Source organism: Capricornis sumatraensis, chromosome 22 (assembly GCF_032405125.1).
Source record: "Capricornis sumatraensis isolate serow.1 chromosome 22, serow.2, whole genome shotgun sequence".
Taxonomy (NCBI): domain Eukaryota; kingdom Metazoa; phylum Chordata; class Mammalia; order Artiodactyla; family Bovidae; genus Capricornis; species Capricornis sumatraensis.
Genome location: NC_091090.1, coordinates 48,022,238 through 48,035,278, shown reverse-complemented (window position 1 = coordinate 48,035,278; position 13,041 = coordinate 48,022,238). Strand labels below are relative to the sequence as shown.

The window sequence follows — 13,041 nt, the reverse complement described above, 5'->3', positions numbered from 1 at the left end:
TATTTGTACTCCTATGTTCTATGAGTACCAGCATTACTCACAATAATTAAAATATGAGAGCAACCCAAGGGTCCATTTAAGGATGAACAGATAAAGTGTGGTACAGGTGCACACACACAATGAAATATTATGCAGCCCTTGCATGTGTGTGTGCTGAGTCATTTCAGTCATGCCCAACTCTGCAGCCCTATGGACTGTAGCCCACCAGGCTCCTCTGTCCATGAGATTCTCCAGGCAAGAATACTGGAGTGTGCTGCCATGCCCTCCTCTATGGGATCTTCCCGACCTAGGGATCAAACCCACATCTCCTAAGTCTCCTGCATTGCAGGCAGATTCTTTACTGCTGAGCCACCGGGGAAGCCCTATGGCACCCTCAAAAGGAAGGAAATCCTGACATGTGCTACAACATGAATGGGACTTGAGAATACTAGGTAAGATACGCCAGTCACAAAGTGGCAAATAAATACTGTATGATTCCACTTATGTGAAGTGCTTAGTGTCATCAAACGCACAGAGACCAAGCAGAATGGGGCTGAGGGGAGGAGGGAATGGGGAGTTTCTGTGTAAGGAGTACAAAACTTCAGTTTGGGAAGAAAAGCATTCTGGAAAAGGATAGTGGTGAAGGGTGCACAACAGTGAGAATATCTTTAGTGCCCCGAACTGTGTACTTGGAATGGTAAATTTCATGCTGTGTGTGTCCCTCGTTGTGGCCCTGCTGCTGCCGCTCTGCTGCCCTGGACTTGTCTAGATGCTGCTTTCATGTCCTCAAAACAGGACTGGATTGAAAACAATAACAGTTATTAGCGTTATGACTAATGCTGGAATTCTGTGACACGTGTATCCCGTGGGGGCATTCTAGAAGGACGCCCATGCCACTTCTTTCCTGCCTGGCTGTGTCGCATGACAGGACAGAGAAAGGGACAGAAAGGGACATTTTAGGGACAGAAAGCAAATACCCTCAGGTACCTAGGGCCAGGCATTTGGGGTCGGTGAGGAGCTCCAAACAAACTCCAAACGGGTTGCATCATTTCGTTTGCTTTGTTTACTTCCTAGAGTTGAATTTAGGGCTTCCTAGTTTCCACGCACATTTATATAAGATAGTCTACAAATAAGGACATTCCCCTAGAAGCCTGGAAAGTTTCTGTTTATTTACTTTTTGTTTCCTCCAGAGTAAGGTTTGTAAAGGAAAGTTCCTGAGGCAAGTTAATGAAGTCTGTGCTTTCCCAGAGAAGGTGCAGAGAAAGTTTTAAGTGTGATAACTGACGGCGGGGAAAGTAATGTAAATACAAATAGAGTGTCAGGGGAGATGGTAGTCAATTTAATGCAGGGCGGTCCGCAGAGAGGCTTGAGTGCAGAGATAGCCATGCTCAGGTGCTATTACCTCTTTATGGCTTGCCAGAATATATGTAAAAAGGGAAGAGAGAGAGGGAGGGAGAGACGGAAGGAGAGGGCGGAAGATGGGAGGCATTGGGGAGGGAGGGAAAGGCACTTAGCCTGTGTGCAGCTGAATGGTCCTGGTCCTCCCCCTCAGTGTTAGGTCCTCCCTGTTGGTGGTGGTGGTGGCGGTTTAGTTGCTCAGTCGTGTCCGACTCTTGCGACTCCATGGGCTGTAGCCCGCCAGGCTCCTCTGTCCGTGGGATTTTCCACGCAAAAATACTTCGGTGGATTGCCATTTCCTTCTCCGGGGCCGGCCCAGCAATCGAACCCAGGTCTCCTGCACTGCAGGCAGATTCTTTACCGACCGAGCTATGAGGGAAGCCCCAGGTCCTCCCTAGCTACCAATCTGATCCCATGGAATCCTATTTAGGTATTTCTGCAGGGCACTCATTTCATGATTTCAATCCAGGATCCTTCATTCCGTCCACTTTCCATACTGCAGCAACTCAATAATGTCTCTAAAAGAGAAATACCTGTTCCCATCACTCCCCCTCCTCCTAGGGGATCCACATTGATTTAGGAAAATGCTCACGCTCCTCCCCCAGCCTACTTGGCCCTGACCTGCCCGTCCACCCACCTGTCCTCAGATCTGCAGCCCGACCGTTACGGACCCATTTCCGTTTCTTGAGCAGACCAAGCTCTCCAGCTTCTGCACCCTGCTATCGTCTCTGGAACAACTCTGACCTTCACCGTTCCTAGGACACACTTCTCACTCTGTCCCTAGCTGGATCTCCCTCACGTTTGAATTTCAGCTTAAAAGCTCATTTCTCCAGAAAAAGTTTCCTGCCCATTCTTCCCACAGTTCCCACCACCCCCATCCGATTAGGCTGCCATGCCATGCGCTCCCCCGACCGTGAATTTACCTTGGTCTCATATTCGTCTGCCTTCCTTCAGGGCTTCTGGGAGCTCTATGAGGATGGGGATTTTATCTGATATGTGTTATCTGTTTCCCAAGTTCCTTATTTTTAAATAAATGACTGTTGAGGTGGCGCTATGAGCACCAGTGTTTCCTTTTAACTGCTGTGCACTGCGGCTTCTACAGGCCGGCCTTGGCCGCTGACACATCAGGAACACCGCAGAAGTGTAAACAGGAGCCTTTCAAATAGCAGTTAATTGGCTGCTCATTTTATTAATACTTTGAAGAGGCCAATGCTTCTGACCCTCAGTTCGGCAATGAATACTGTATATGGAGCTGTCTGCCGTGTGAATCTATGTGAGTCAGGCTAGGAGGGCATAAAGTGGTAGCCAAACATTAATCTTTTATAATCTCCTCATCCTAAATCTTGTAGCATCAAATGATGATCATGAAATTTGTATTTTCTGTATCTTATCAATAGTGGAAGTCTGTTGGGTTAGAGGTTAGTAGATAACTAAGGGTTTGGTCGGCTGCAGGCCCATAATTCTCAACGTTTTAATTCTCATGTCATATCTTTCGAGACCAGCAGAATAAACAGAATGATAGGATCCTCTGGTTCCATGTTTTCGTAGACTTCATGAATAACCCTGTGAGAGGGTCACAGTTACATCTGATGCCAGAAAGCAAGCACAGTCTGCATTCACATTTTGCGAATAAATTCGACAAGTTAGCAGAAGACTTCCTGCACTGAAAATACCCCTGAGAACTTGTTACCTGGTGACTCCTTCGCATGGAGGTGGAGCTGGTACTGACTTCGAAACTCCTGACAGATAGGTACTGACTTCACCTATCTGTCCAGGGTTTCTGTTCCTAACGAAATATGAAGGATGATAGCTTCCCGGGTGGTTCAGTCGGTAAAGAATCCGTCTGCTATGCAGGAGACCCAGGTTTGATCCCTGGGTCGGGAATATCCTCTGGAGAATGAAATGGCAACCCACTCCAGTATTCTTGCCTAGAGAATTCCATGGACAGAGGAGCCTGGCAGGCTACAGTCCATGGGGTCACAAAGAGTCGGAGACGACTGAGCTACTAACACTTTCACTTTCCTAGCTTTAATAACTACGAGAGTTAAATATATTTTTTTAATATAAAGTTGTGAAGTTCTACTAGTGCCCTAAAAATAAATTTCCTGCATGATTTACTTTCAAATAAATCTTAGGTGGGAAGCAAAAAGCATAAATAAATAAATAATAATTTTTTTTTTAAGGAGTGAAAAGAAACTGTGAAGCTAGAGTGTTAGATAAACAGTTTACCTGGATGGATGTTTAAAATACCAGCATTAATGAGAGTTGTTGGGGGTGGCAGCCTCTTCATAGCATTTAAAACTGTTGTCCACCCTTGCTGGAAGGCTCCCTTCTGCCTCAAAGATTCCTCCTCCCTCAGGGGCATGGGGTTCTTGCATCTTCCTGGTTTTCTACCATCTTGTCATTCTTGGCTACTTTGCGGCCCCTGCGGCCCCTTCGGCCCCTTAGAGGAGGGCGTTTCCTCAGCCTTTGCTGCCTACTTCTTTCCTCTTCCCTCTGTCGCCTCTTAAGAAACCTCATCCCCCCACGGGGGCTCCACTTCCTGCATCTCCACAGTCCCACCTCCTTGGAGACCTCCAGGTCTGCATTTCCAATTGCAAGTTCCTCTAGACAAGTGGCTCATCTTTGACTGAAGATTTAGAGTTGTCTTTAGGGCGTTAATCACTCAGCCATGACTCTTTGTGACCCCATGGACTGAATGTAGTCCACCAGTCTCCTCTGTCCATGGAATTCTCCAGGCAAGAAAACTAGAGTGGGTAGCCATTCCCTTCTCCAGGGGCTCTTCCTGACACAGTGATTGAACCTGGGTCTTCTGCATTGCAGGCAGATTCTTTACCGTCTGAGCCACCAGGCTGAGTTCAGAGTTGCCTTGGGGATTCTAAAAATTCTGATGCCCAGGACATATCCTGAACCAATTAAACCAGAATCTTCTGGAATGGGACCTAGATATGGGCTTTTAAATAGGCTTCTTAACATTATACCCCAAAACTATTTATTTTCTAACTTTTCCATATCTTTTAATGGAATCACCATCTTCTCAGTTCACCAGCTGAAAATCCTGAGAATTCTCCTTGATTTTTCCTTTTCATTAGCCTACTACACACCAATCAATCCATAAAACCCCATTCTGTTCCACCAACAATATATCTCAGGTATGTCCCTCATTTCTAATTGTACAGCTATATCCCTTTTCAACCTCTTCTTATCTCTTACTTTTGTAACAGGCATTTTGCGAGAGCAGGAGTTGAGATTTGCACAGGAAGAATGAAAAGTGTAGACACTCATTTCCACGCCTAGCCCTCCATTTCCATTTCTCTTCAATTTGCATATAGGCTGGCCTGGACCCCAGATCCTGATAACAGGGGAAGCTGTGTGGCATCTTCATATTTATTTTCCTATATGAATTTACATAAGGGCTAAGGAGTTCTTCTGTGGAAAATGAGGCTAGGATTCTGACCCCAACTTTGTAGGCTGTAAAACAATGGTGCCATCTAGATGGTCTTGGCCTAAGGTCACATCTCAGGAAAGGGTCACAGGGGCTCTGGGAGGGAATTTACACAGTGCACCAGAGGGGGTAGGAGAGGATTGTTGGTGCGTGTATAACAAGGAGGCTGGTCCTGGAACTCAGCTCAGTTCGCCCTTCTGGCAGTTTCTAACGTCTTCTCTGGGTAAGATGTCTATGTGTGTAACTATGCATGTGTAAATGGGTGCAGAAACTTAGAGGGTTATTACACCCGAGTGAGCACAGAACAGAAGAAAAAAATCATTTCTTTCCCCATAAGAACTGCAGTTGAGCAGTGACTTTCCAGATCTCTCTCCCCAGGCTAGGTTATAGCTGCCTATCTGTGTGACACTTGCACCTGGCATGGAATACCGGACATGCTGGCAGAGACACCTACTGCACCAGCGGATTTCTGGTCTATCAAGAGCAAGGTGCTGGTGTGCTGCAGGCAGCTGGGGCTGCTGCAGTAGCAGCAGCAGCATCCTACTTCTGCCAACAGCGGAGACTGATGGGCAGGGGCAGTGTGGGCCGGGACAGCAGCAGGGCGGTAAGCTGACCTTAAGGCAGGTCCCAGTGGGGGTGTTGGATCCCGGAGGCTGGGTACTGTGACTTTGCAGTCCATGAGGGAGAGGAATGCTCAGGACAGTGTACACAGGGCCATGTGTGAACACTCACTGAGTTATTAAGATCCCTTGGAGATGGAGGTCTTGGAGGACTAGGCCCCTTGCAGAAGGATGTTCCAAGCATCCAGACGTGGGGTGACACTGAAATTGTGAAATATCCGTGGATGACGAATAAACCATTGCGGCTGAACTAGATGACCTCAGAGTCTTCTGGATGACTTTTTATTTGGACATTGCTTGATTCTTGCTTTCTACGTCTTGCTGCTTCAATCCATTATAGGTACTGTTGTCAAGATAGTTTTCTTAAAGCATGACTCTCTGGCCAAGTTACAATTCTCACTGCTAACGGCACGGCAAACAAACAGCAGCAACAGGCACATCTCACATAGTCTATAGCGTGTCCAACCCCCTCCAGCCTGCCATCTGCAAGACGGTGAGCGGGCAGTTTCAGGGTCATTTCCTGTTAGTTTCTTTCACTAGTAGGTCCGGCTAAAGTGAAACCATTGCTTTCACATGATCTGTGTCCTCTTGGCTTTGCAATTGGGTTGTGTTGTTCAGTTTCTCTCTCTCTCTCTCTCTCTCTTTTTTTTTTTTTTTTTGCTGCTCCAACCCAGCCAGTCCTTGAGGGCCCAGATTCAACGACACCTTTGATGAAGTCCTTCCCACATGGCCCAGCCAGACGTAACCGCTTCCTCCTTGTGTTCCTGTTGGCTCCTTGTACTTGTTATGACATTTTATCACTTCCTATCTTGTGTTCTTATAATTTGTATGCATGGCTCATCTCCACTTATTAAGTACAAACCCCCTCCAGGCTGGGGCTTGGCCTTATGTAACTTTGCTTTTCCCAGCAGGACCAGTCCTGTGTTAGGGGAAATATTTGTTCAATAAAAGAGTGAATAAAAGCCAGCAGGAGGAACATTTCTGTTTTTCTGCTCTTCAGCACAGCCTCAGAGAGAGTTAGGTGAGGTGTTCCGGGGCGAGAGAGAAGGGAGGAGTGAGTGGGCCACCATATTTATAGGTGACTAATGCTTTCCAAAGGAAATGAAAGATTTACAGTTATTACTACTTTGCGAAGCTTTATTTTCCCTCTTCGGGGCCAACCCTCCAATTTTGCAATCTGAAAAATAACAAAAAAGCAAGTGCCACATAGGAGGCCGTCCCCATGGTCTTGGGGACTATTTTTAAGTCATTGTAATGTGGTTTCAGCAGAGAAATGCTTCCCTGGGTCAGGGTTGTTGCCATTTTTTTGACTCATGTTGGTTTCCCACGCTCTCTCTGGCTCGGGATCATATTCTTTACCTCATTCCTGCTATGCGGTTTCCCTATTTGAGCATCCAAACAGACACGCCTGACAGATGACCCTAAAATATCTCCATGGATATCCACAGTCTGTGGGACTTGTTGATGGCCATCTGTGGCTGAGAAGGCCCATGTGCCCCCCAGAGTGTTATGTAAGGGTGGAGGCAGCTGGCAGCAATGAATCTGAGCTCGCCTGGTGAGGGAACAGCCAGAGTGGGGAGCTGTCAAACAGGAGGGCAGCATAGAAAGCTGGCGTACAGGTGCCTTTGGTCCATTCCAGCAAAAATGAGGCCTACTGTCCAGAGTGCTGATTTTGTACTTCCTTAACGATTTGTTATTGTTGTTTCATCACTAAATTGTGTCCGACTCTTTCATGACCTTGTGGACTGTAGCCCACCAGGCTCCTCTGTCTGTGGGTTTTCCCTGGCAAGAATACTGGAGCAGGTTGCTATTTCCTTCTCCAGGGGATCTTCCCGACCCAGGGGTCGAACTCCTATCTCTTGCATTGGCAGGCAGCTTACTTACCAGTGAGCCACCTGGGAAGCCCCTCATTAATGACAAGAAAACCCAAATCCCAAATCACTTCAACTCCCTGTCAGGGTCCACCAGCCTACATTCCTGCTGGTGATAGGGCTCCGTCCCTTCCATTCATTTGCTCCATTATTTCACGGTAACGTACAGTTTGAGCACAGACCCAAGAATGACTTCATGCAAGCTTTTAGACTCTAGAGATGATGGTAAGATTGTTTGCGTTCTCACCCTCTAGCAATTAGTAGCGTATGTTTTACACAGTGTTAGTCCAGGCTTCTCTGCCATGGGATTCTCCAGGCAAGAATACTGGAGTGAGTTGCCATTCCCTTCTCCAGGGGATCTTCCAGACTCAGGGATCGAACCTGGGTGTCCCATATTGCAGGCAAATTCTTTACCATCTGAACCGCCAGGGAAGCCCCAAACAGGGAGTGAACAAATTCTTGGCCATCTGAATACACTGAAAAGAGAACTGGATTTGAAAGTCCTTGATTTAAGTCTCAGCTTTGATTTTCCCTTGCCATGTGACCTTGGCCATGTCATTTAATCCGCTGAGCCTTCCACCACCCACCCTCTCTGCTTCTGTTTGGAGATTGATTGCTATCGCCACCTGTAAGCCAACATCAACTCTCCTGAGTTACTGCAAATGCCACAGACCGGCTTCCCTGTCTTGTTCCTCTTTAATTTCCACACTTTTCAACCAGAATCATCTTTCTAGTCATCTTTCTTCCACAAGCCACGTCATTTCACCTGTCTGCGAAAACTTTCACAGAGAAAACCCCTTCCGTTTAGAAGTCTGAACCCACTGATGTGGATTCTTGATCTAATTCCTTCCTGTCTTCCAGTTCAGCCACGCCCTCAGCTCCTCCAGCCTTTCAGACATGCCCTTCCCTCTGCCTGACGCTCTTTTCCACATCGCTGTTGACTTAACTTCCACTTATTCTTCGAGTCTCAGCTTAGACACCGCCTCCATTGAGAAGCCAGTCCTCGACATCCCCCAGAACCCTGTGCTTGTCCCTGAGAGTCTCATCACCCTGTCTGACCATCGTCTCTTTTCCTTCCTCTGCCTCAGGCAGTTCTTGAAGGCAGCCTGGTATTTTGTACACCTCTGCATCCTCATACCTTTGCTCAATGCGTGGCAGTGAGGAATAAGTGCCTTCTTGTTACACCTCCTTTCTCCAACACCCACATTCCCTGCATGTCAGGGTACATGCCTGGGCAGCTAAGAGCCAAACCCTCCTGACCACTGTGTTTCATCTTTATGGGGATCACAGTTTTCTCCAAATACCAGTGGCCTCAGGTGCTCTTTGACCTCCTGGGTTTCTGAGGAGAAAGAGTAAGGGTAGATATGAGGATTGATGGTCAACTCCCAAGTCCTTAGGCAGAAAAAAATTAATAGACCAAAAATCCTATCTTATATACAAAGTCTCAAAGTTACCCTTGGCAAGAAAGAATAAAATCAGCTGAAAGTCCACCAAAAAAAAAAAACCAGTATGGAAATTCATGTGCATAATCAACCAGCTACCATCCTGCTTCTTCTCAACACACACAAGAGAAAAAAATGAATCTTTTATACATATGCTTACCCCACCCCAGGTCCTAGATATTCGGTAGTTAGGGATTTATTTCTTTGGTTAAGCCAGACTTAGAAAATACACAGTACATGTCCCACCGCTCTCCAGTTCAGTTCAGTTCAGTCCCTCAGTTGTGTCCGACTCTTTGCGACTCCATGAATCGCAGCACGCCAGGCCTCCCTGTCCATCACCAACTCCCGGAGTTTACCCAAACTCATGTGCATTGAGTCAGTGATGCCATCCAGCCATCTCATCCTCTGTTGTCCCCTTCTCCTTCTGCCCCCAATCCTTCCCAGCATCAGAGTCTTTTCCAATGAGTCAACTCTTCGCATGAGGTGGCCAAAGTATTGGAGTTTCAGCTTTAGCATCAGTCCTTCCAATGAACACCCAGGACTGATCTCCCTTAGAATGGACTGGTTGGATCTCCTTGCAGTCCAAGGGACTCTCAAGAGTCTTTTCCAACACCACTCTCCAGTCACATGCTATTGGCAGATATTGCTAGGTGATAGCACAAGTCTTTTAGGGCCCCAGAATCCTCCTCGACACCGTGCTCCAGACCTCAGCTACCAGCAGGTCCCCAATTTATGCTTTATCCTCTCAAAACGTCCTTTGTTAAAAGGCAGAGGCCTGGGCTAGTGAACAGTATAGGTCAGTGGAGAGCTGGGGTGGATTTATTGAGCGAGTGATTTCTTAGGGACAGGAGAAACCTGAAGGGACTTTGTCCTCAGGGAAAGAAGGCTGCAGAAGTGTGGGAGGGACATATCTTGCAAAAGGGAAGGGAAGCCTAGCGAGGAACCAGCACCTGAGTTCTGGGCACAAAGCTTACGGCTCTAAGACAAAGGCTGGGGAAGCAGGTGCTGCTGGAGACCAATCCTGTGGACTGTGTTCTCTTCCAGGCTTTTGTCTCTACCAGTGCACTGCCCTGGGTGAAACTTTCCCCCAGTGGGGGTTGGGGAGTTAGCTAGATTGGCAGATGTGAGAAGCTCAGGTGAGTCGAGGCTAGAGTAGGAACACCGTGATTTACATCCAATCTGCAAGTATTTTGCTTGGCACGCCCCTCCCAGTAGAGCCAGAGCTTGGCCGTGGATGAGAAGGCTGTGGAACGGAAAGGGGGGTTTCCAGTTACCGGGTGCATGGCCAAGCACTTTCCCTTGACTACAGACATTGGGCAAAATTTCTGAGAATTAGTGTCGCCAGGTGGCTGAATGATGAAATCTAGGCCAGCTCCTTGAATTATCTCCCAGGCCTCCAGCTAGGCTGTTCTGCAAGCCCCTGGGCAGTTGCTCAAATGCCCTCTTGGTGCTCGAGTGCCAGATGTTGATGCAAATAAGCCCATGGTGATCCAGGCAAGAGGGATGGACCAAACCTTGGCTGCTCAATCTGTCAAATGACTTTTCAGATGGAATATGTTTAGATGCCCTAGCTCATTCAACCATTCAGACATTTTAATTACAGATGGAACCAAAGATCAATGTTTTTCTAGGGAAGGTCACATGCATAGCTTTACATTGATGAATTCTTCATGGAGGGGGTGGGAGAGCTTGTGACCTGCTGTGTGTGTCCACGCATGCATACCTGCGTATTCTCGGGCAAGTGATGTTTCCATGGGCAGCAAAAGCAAGCAATAAGATTCATTTTTTCTTGCAAATTAAAAGATGGTAAAATCCTTGCTGTCCCAAGATAAAGGCATGCTTATAGAACAGTGTGCTGCTTCTGGAATATTCCTCAGAGTCTGGAATGACCAGTCCAAGTTGATTTTTCTCTCTGCCAGTCTTACCTGCTGACATAGGCGAGCCCAGCAGCAGTCAACAGAGTGAGTCCTTTCTTTTTCAACGGGTAGCTGTGTGGTCTAAGGATGATCTCGACTAGCGAGAAGGGCAGGATGAACGTGTGCTGCAGAAGGAAGCGTGAGAGCTCGTCAAGTCAGGGCGCCCCAGCTGCCCGCAGCAACCCCCCCAATTCTCTCTTTCCCTCCAGTCTCCCCTCCTACATAGACACCAGATGAAACTTTCCAGAACTTGGCTTGGCTCTGCTCCTCAGACGCCAAGGGCTTACAGTGGGTCTCTACTGCCCGCCACATTGATCCGGACTCCTCTGTCTGACTACCAAGGCTCTTTGTAACACGCGACCACCCTTCTGGCCTTGCGTATTGCCTGCTGCTCTGCTATCCTAACACACACACACACACACGCACGCACGCACGCACGCATGCACGCACATGCAACACTCTGTCACCGACCCAGGCTGTTTCCGTCCCTCTTTGCACTCAGCGTGCCTGCTCCCCTTTCACACCCCTGTTCATGCCTCGACAGTCTGTGGAGCGTGTCTCCCCCTACCCGCCACCCGCCCGGGTTCATCTCGTCCACGCTGTTCGCAGCCAGCGCAGTCTTACACGCCACTGTCTCTGAATTTCCCTCTCGCTGGTTTCGCTCCCGCAATGCCGCTGCATTTATACCCGGTGCCTGGAGTCTAGCACTCGGCGCGTGTTCGTTGCCTCTGTGGGCGAGAGGCCGAGAAGCCATCAGCCCGTCTCTGCCCGCCGCGGGGCCCCTGGCTCCGTGGGACGGTCCTGCTGACAGTGACGGGTGCTGGGCAGGGGGCGGGGAGAGGCTCCTCTGAAAACTGTCCTCTCCCCGCGCCTTCCCTGCTTCACCTCCTTCTTTATAACCATCTGTTTTCTCACATCTTTCAAACTCTTGAACACTAGGTTTTACTAAACGACATAATCGAGGATGAGTGGTGTTTTCTGGCATAAAGACTGCTGTGTCCCACTCCACTCTGGTTTCTGGGAACTCATCTGGAAAAGGTGACTGGAGTCTACTGGCAACGTCCTTTCATCTATTAAATGCGTTTATTCAGTTCCTCTGTGGTACTCTGTGCTTATTGGCAAACATCCCGCAGTGTTAGTATTTTACACTTTTTACGTTTAGAGCGAGCATCCCTCTTCCATCCCTGCTCCCCAGTTCCCTCAGCTCTTGGGAGCCTCTTGCATCAATAGATCCATCCGACAGCTCTATCCAAGCCCCACTGCTGAGCCCCGGCACAGCCGTGTCAGCACCTCAATCACAGCAGTGGCCGGGGCTTCGGAATGTCACAGAGCCGCGTCACATGCTCCCGTGCCCGGCTGTGCCATTGTCCCTGTGATTGCCATCCTCCCTGTCAATGGTGACCCAGTGTGGAGTGGGGTGAGTTCAAGGTTCTGGGATGTCCACAGCGCCAGATGTTCAACGGCAACCTTGCCTGCGGCCAGCGACCGGCTGGAGTGTGGTTGCGTCTCCACAGGTCCCTCCTCAACCCATAGCTGCTGCCCATGCTCCCAGCGATGGCCACCTCAGAGCCCTAGCAATACTCTGTCACTGACACTGATGCCCCTTTCATCCTCCAGCAGGCCGGAGATGGGGCTGTCTGCCCAGTAGAGCTGCCTGCCTCTCTGCTCCGCCTTCACTCCGTCAGGAAGGTCCGACTTCTATTAGGAACCATTAACAGTCCCATTATACTGGCCACTGATCTGATGGAGTTTATTATCCCTGCCCACAGTCAGCAGCTTCTGTTCTCTACGTTAATGATCGCTTGGAACAGAATTCCTGTGCTACAGTGTGGTGTGTTTGCATGGGGAGCAAATGAGTTCACAGTGATTAATGCTTTTACAACAAATAACTCAGGAATGCATGACTGGTCGCCTCTTCTAGGAGCCTGCCCTTTGCAAGTGACATTCAATTGGATTTCCAAATGAGTTCTCCCTGATGGCTTCTGGGAAGTTCACTTCAGTGATGTCATTAGTGATGGGCCATATACTGTGGCTTAATACCAGCTAAAAGGTCTTTAAAAGAATCACATTGTTTGGTCAGGGCGGAGGGGTAGGAATGTGGAAAAGAGGAAGATTGTATTCTGTGAGCTTTCGAAATATTGAGCTACTGTGAAGAGCCAGGTGTGACGCCATAAACCTCTCGGTATTCCAGAGGTACTGGTATTTCACCTCAGGTTGACATAAATTACATAACCTTTGTCAGGCAGTACATATTTTTGAAAAAACAAGAGAAAAATTTAGTAAGAGAAAAATCGAATATGCTTTCTGCTTCCAAAAAATCTAATAATTAGGCTGGGATTGACACAAATTAGAATGCTGCCAAAAATTACT

The 13,041-nt window shown here is 48.2% G+C and overlaps 1 protein-coding gene across 1 annotated transcript in view; it reads right to left on the bottom strand.

Annotated features, from left to right (window-relative positions):
• ADTRP (androgen dependent TFPI regulating protein) overlaps positions 1-13,041 on the bottom strand; it is a 76,791-nt gene that overhangs the window by 14,955 nt on the left and 48,795 nt on the right. The window contains exon 4 of the mRNA XM_068960756.1: positions 10,681-10,796. Coding sequence (XP_068816857.1) covers positions 10,681-10,796 — 116 coding nt within the window. The remainder of the gene's footprint in view (positions 1-10,680; positions 10,797-13,041) is intronic.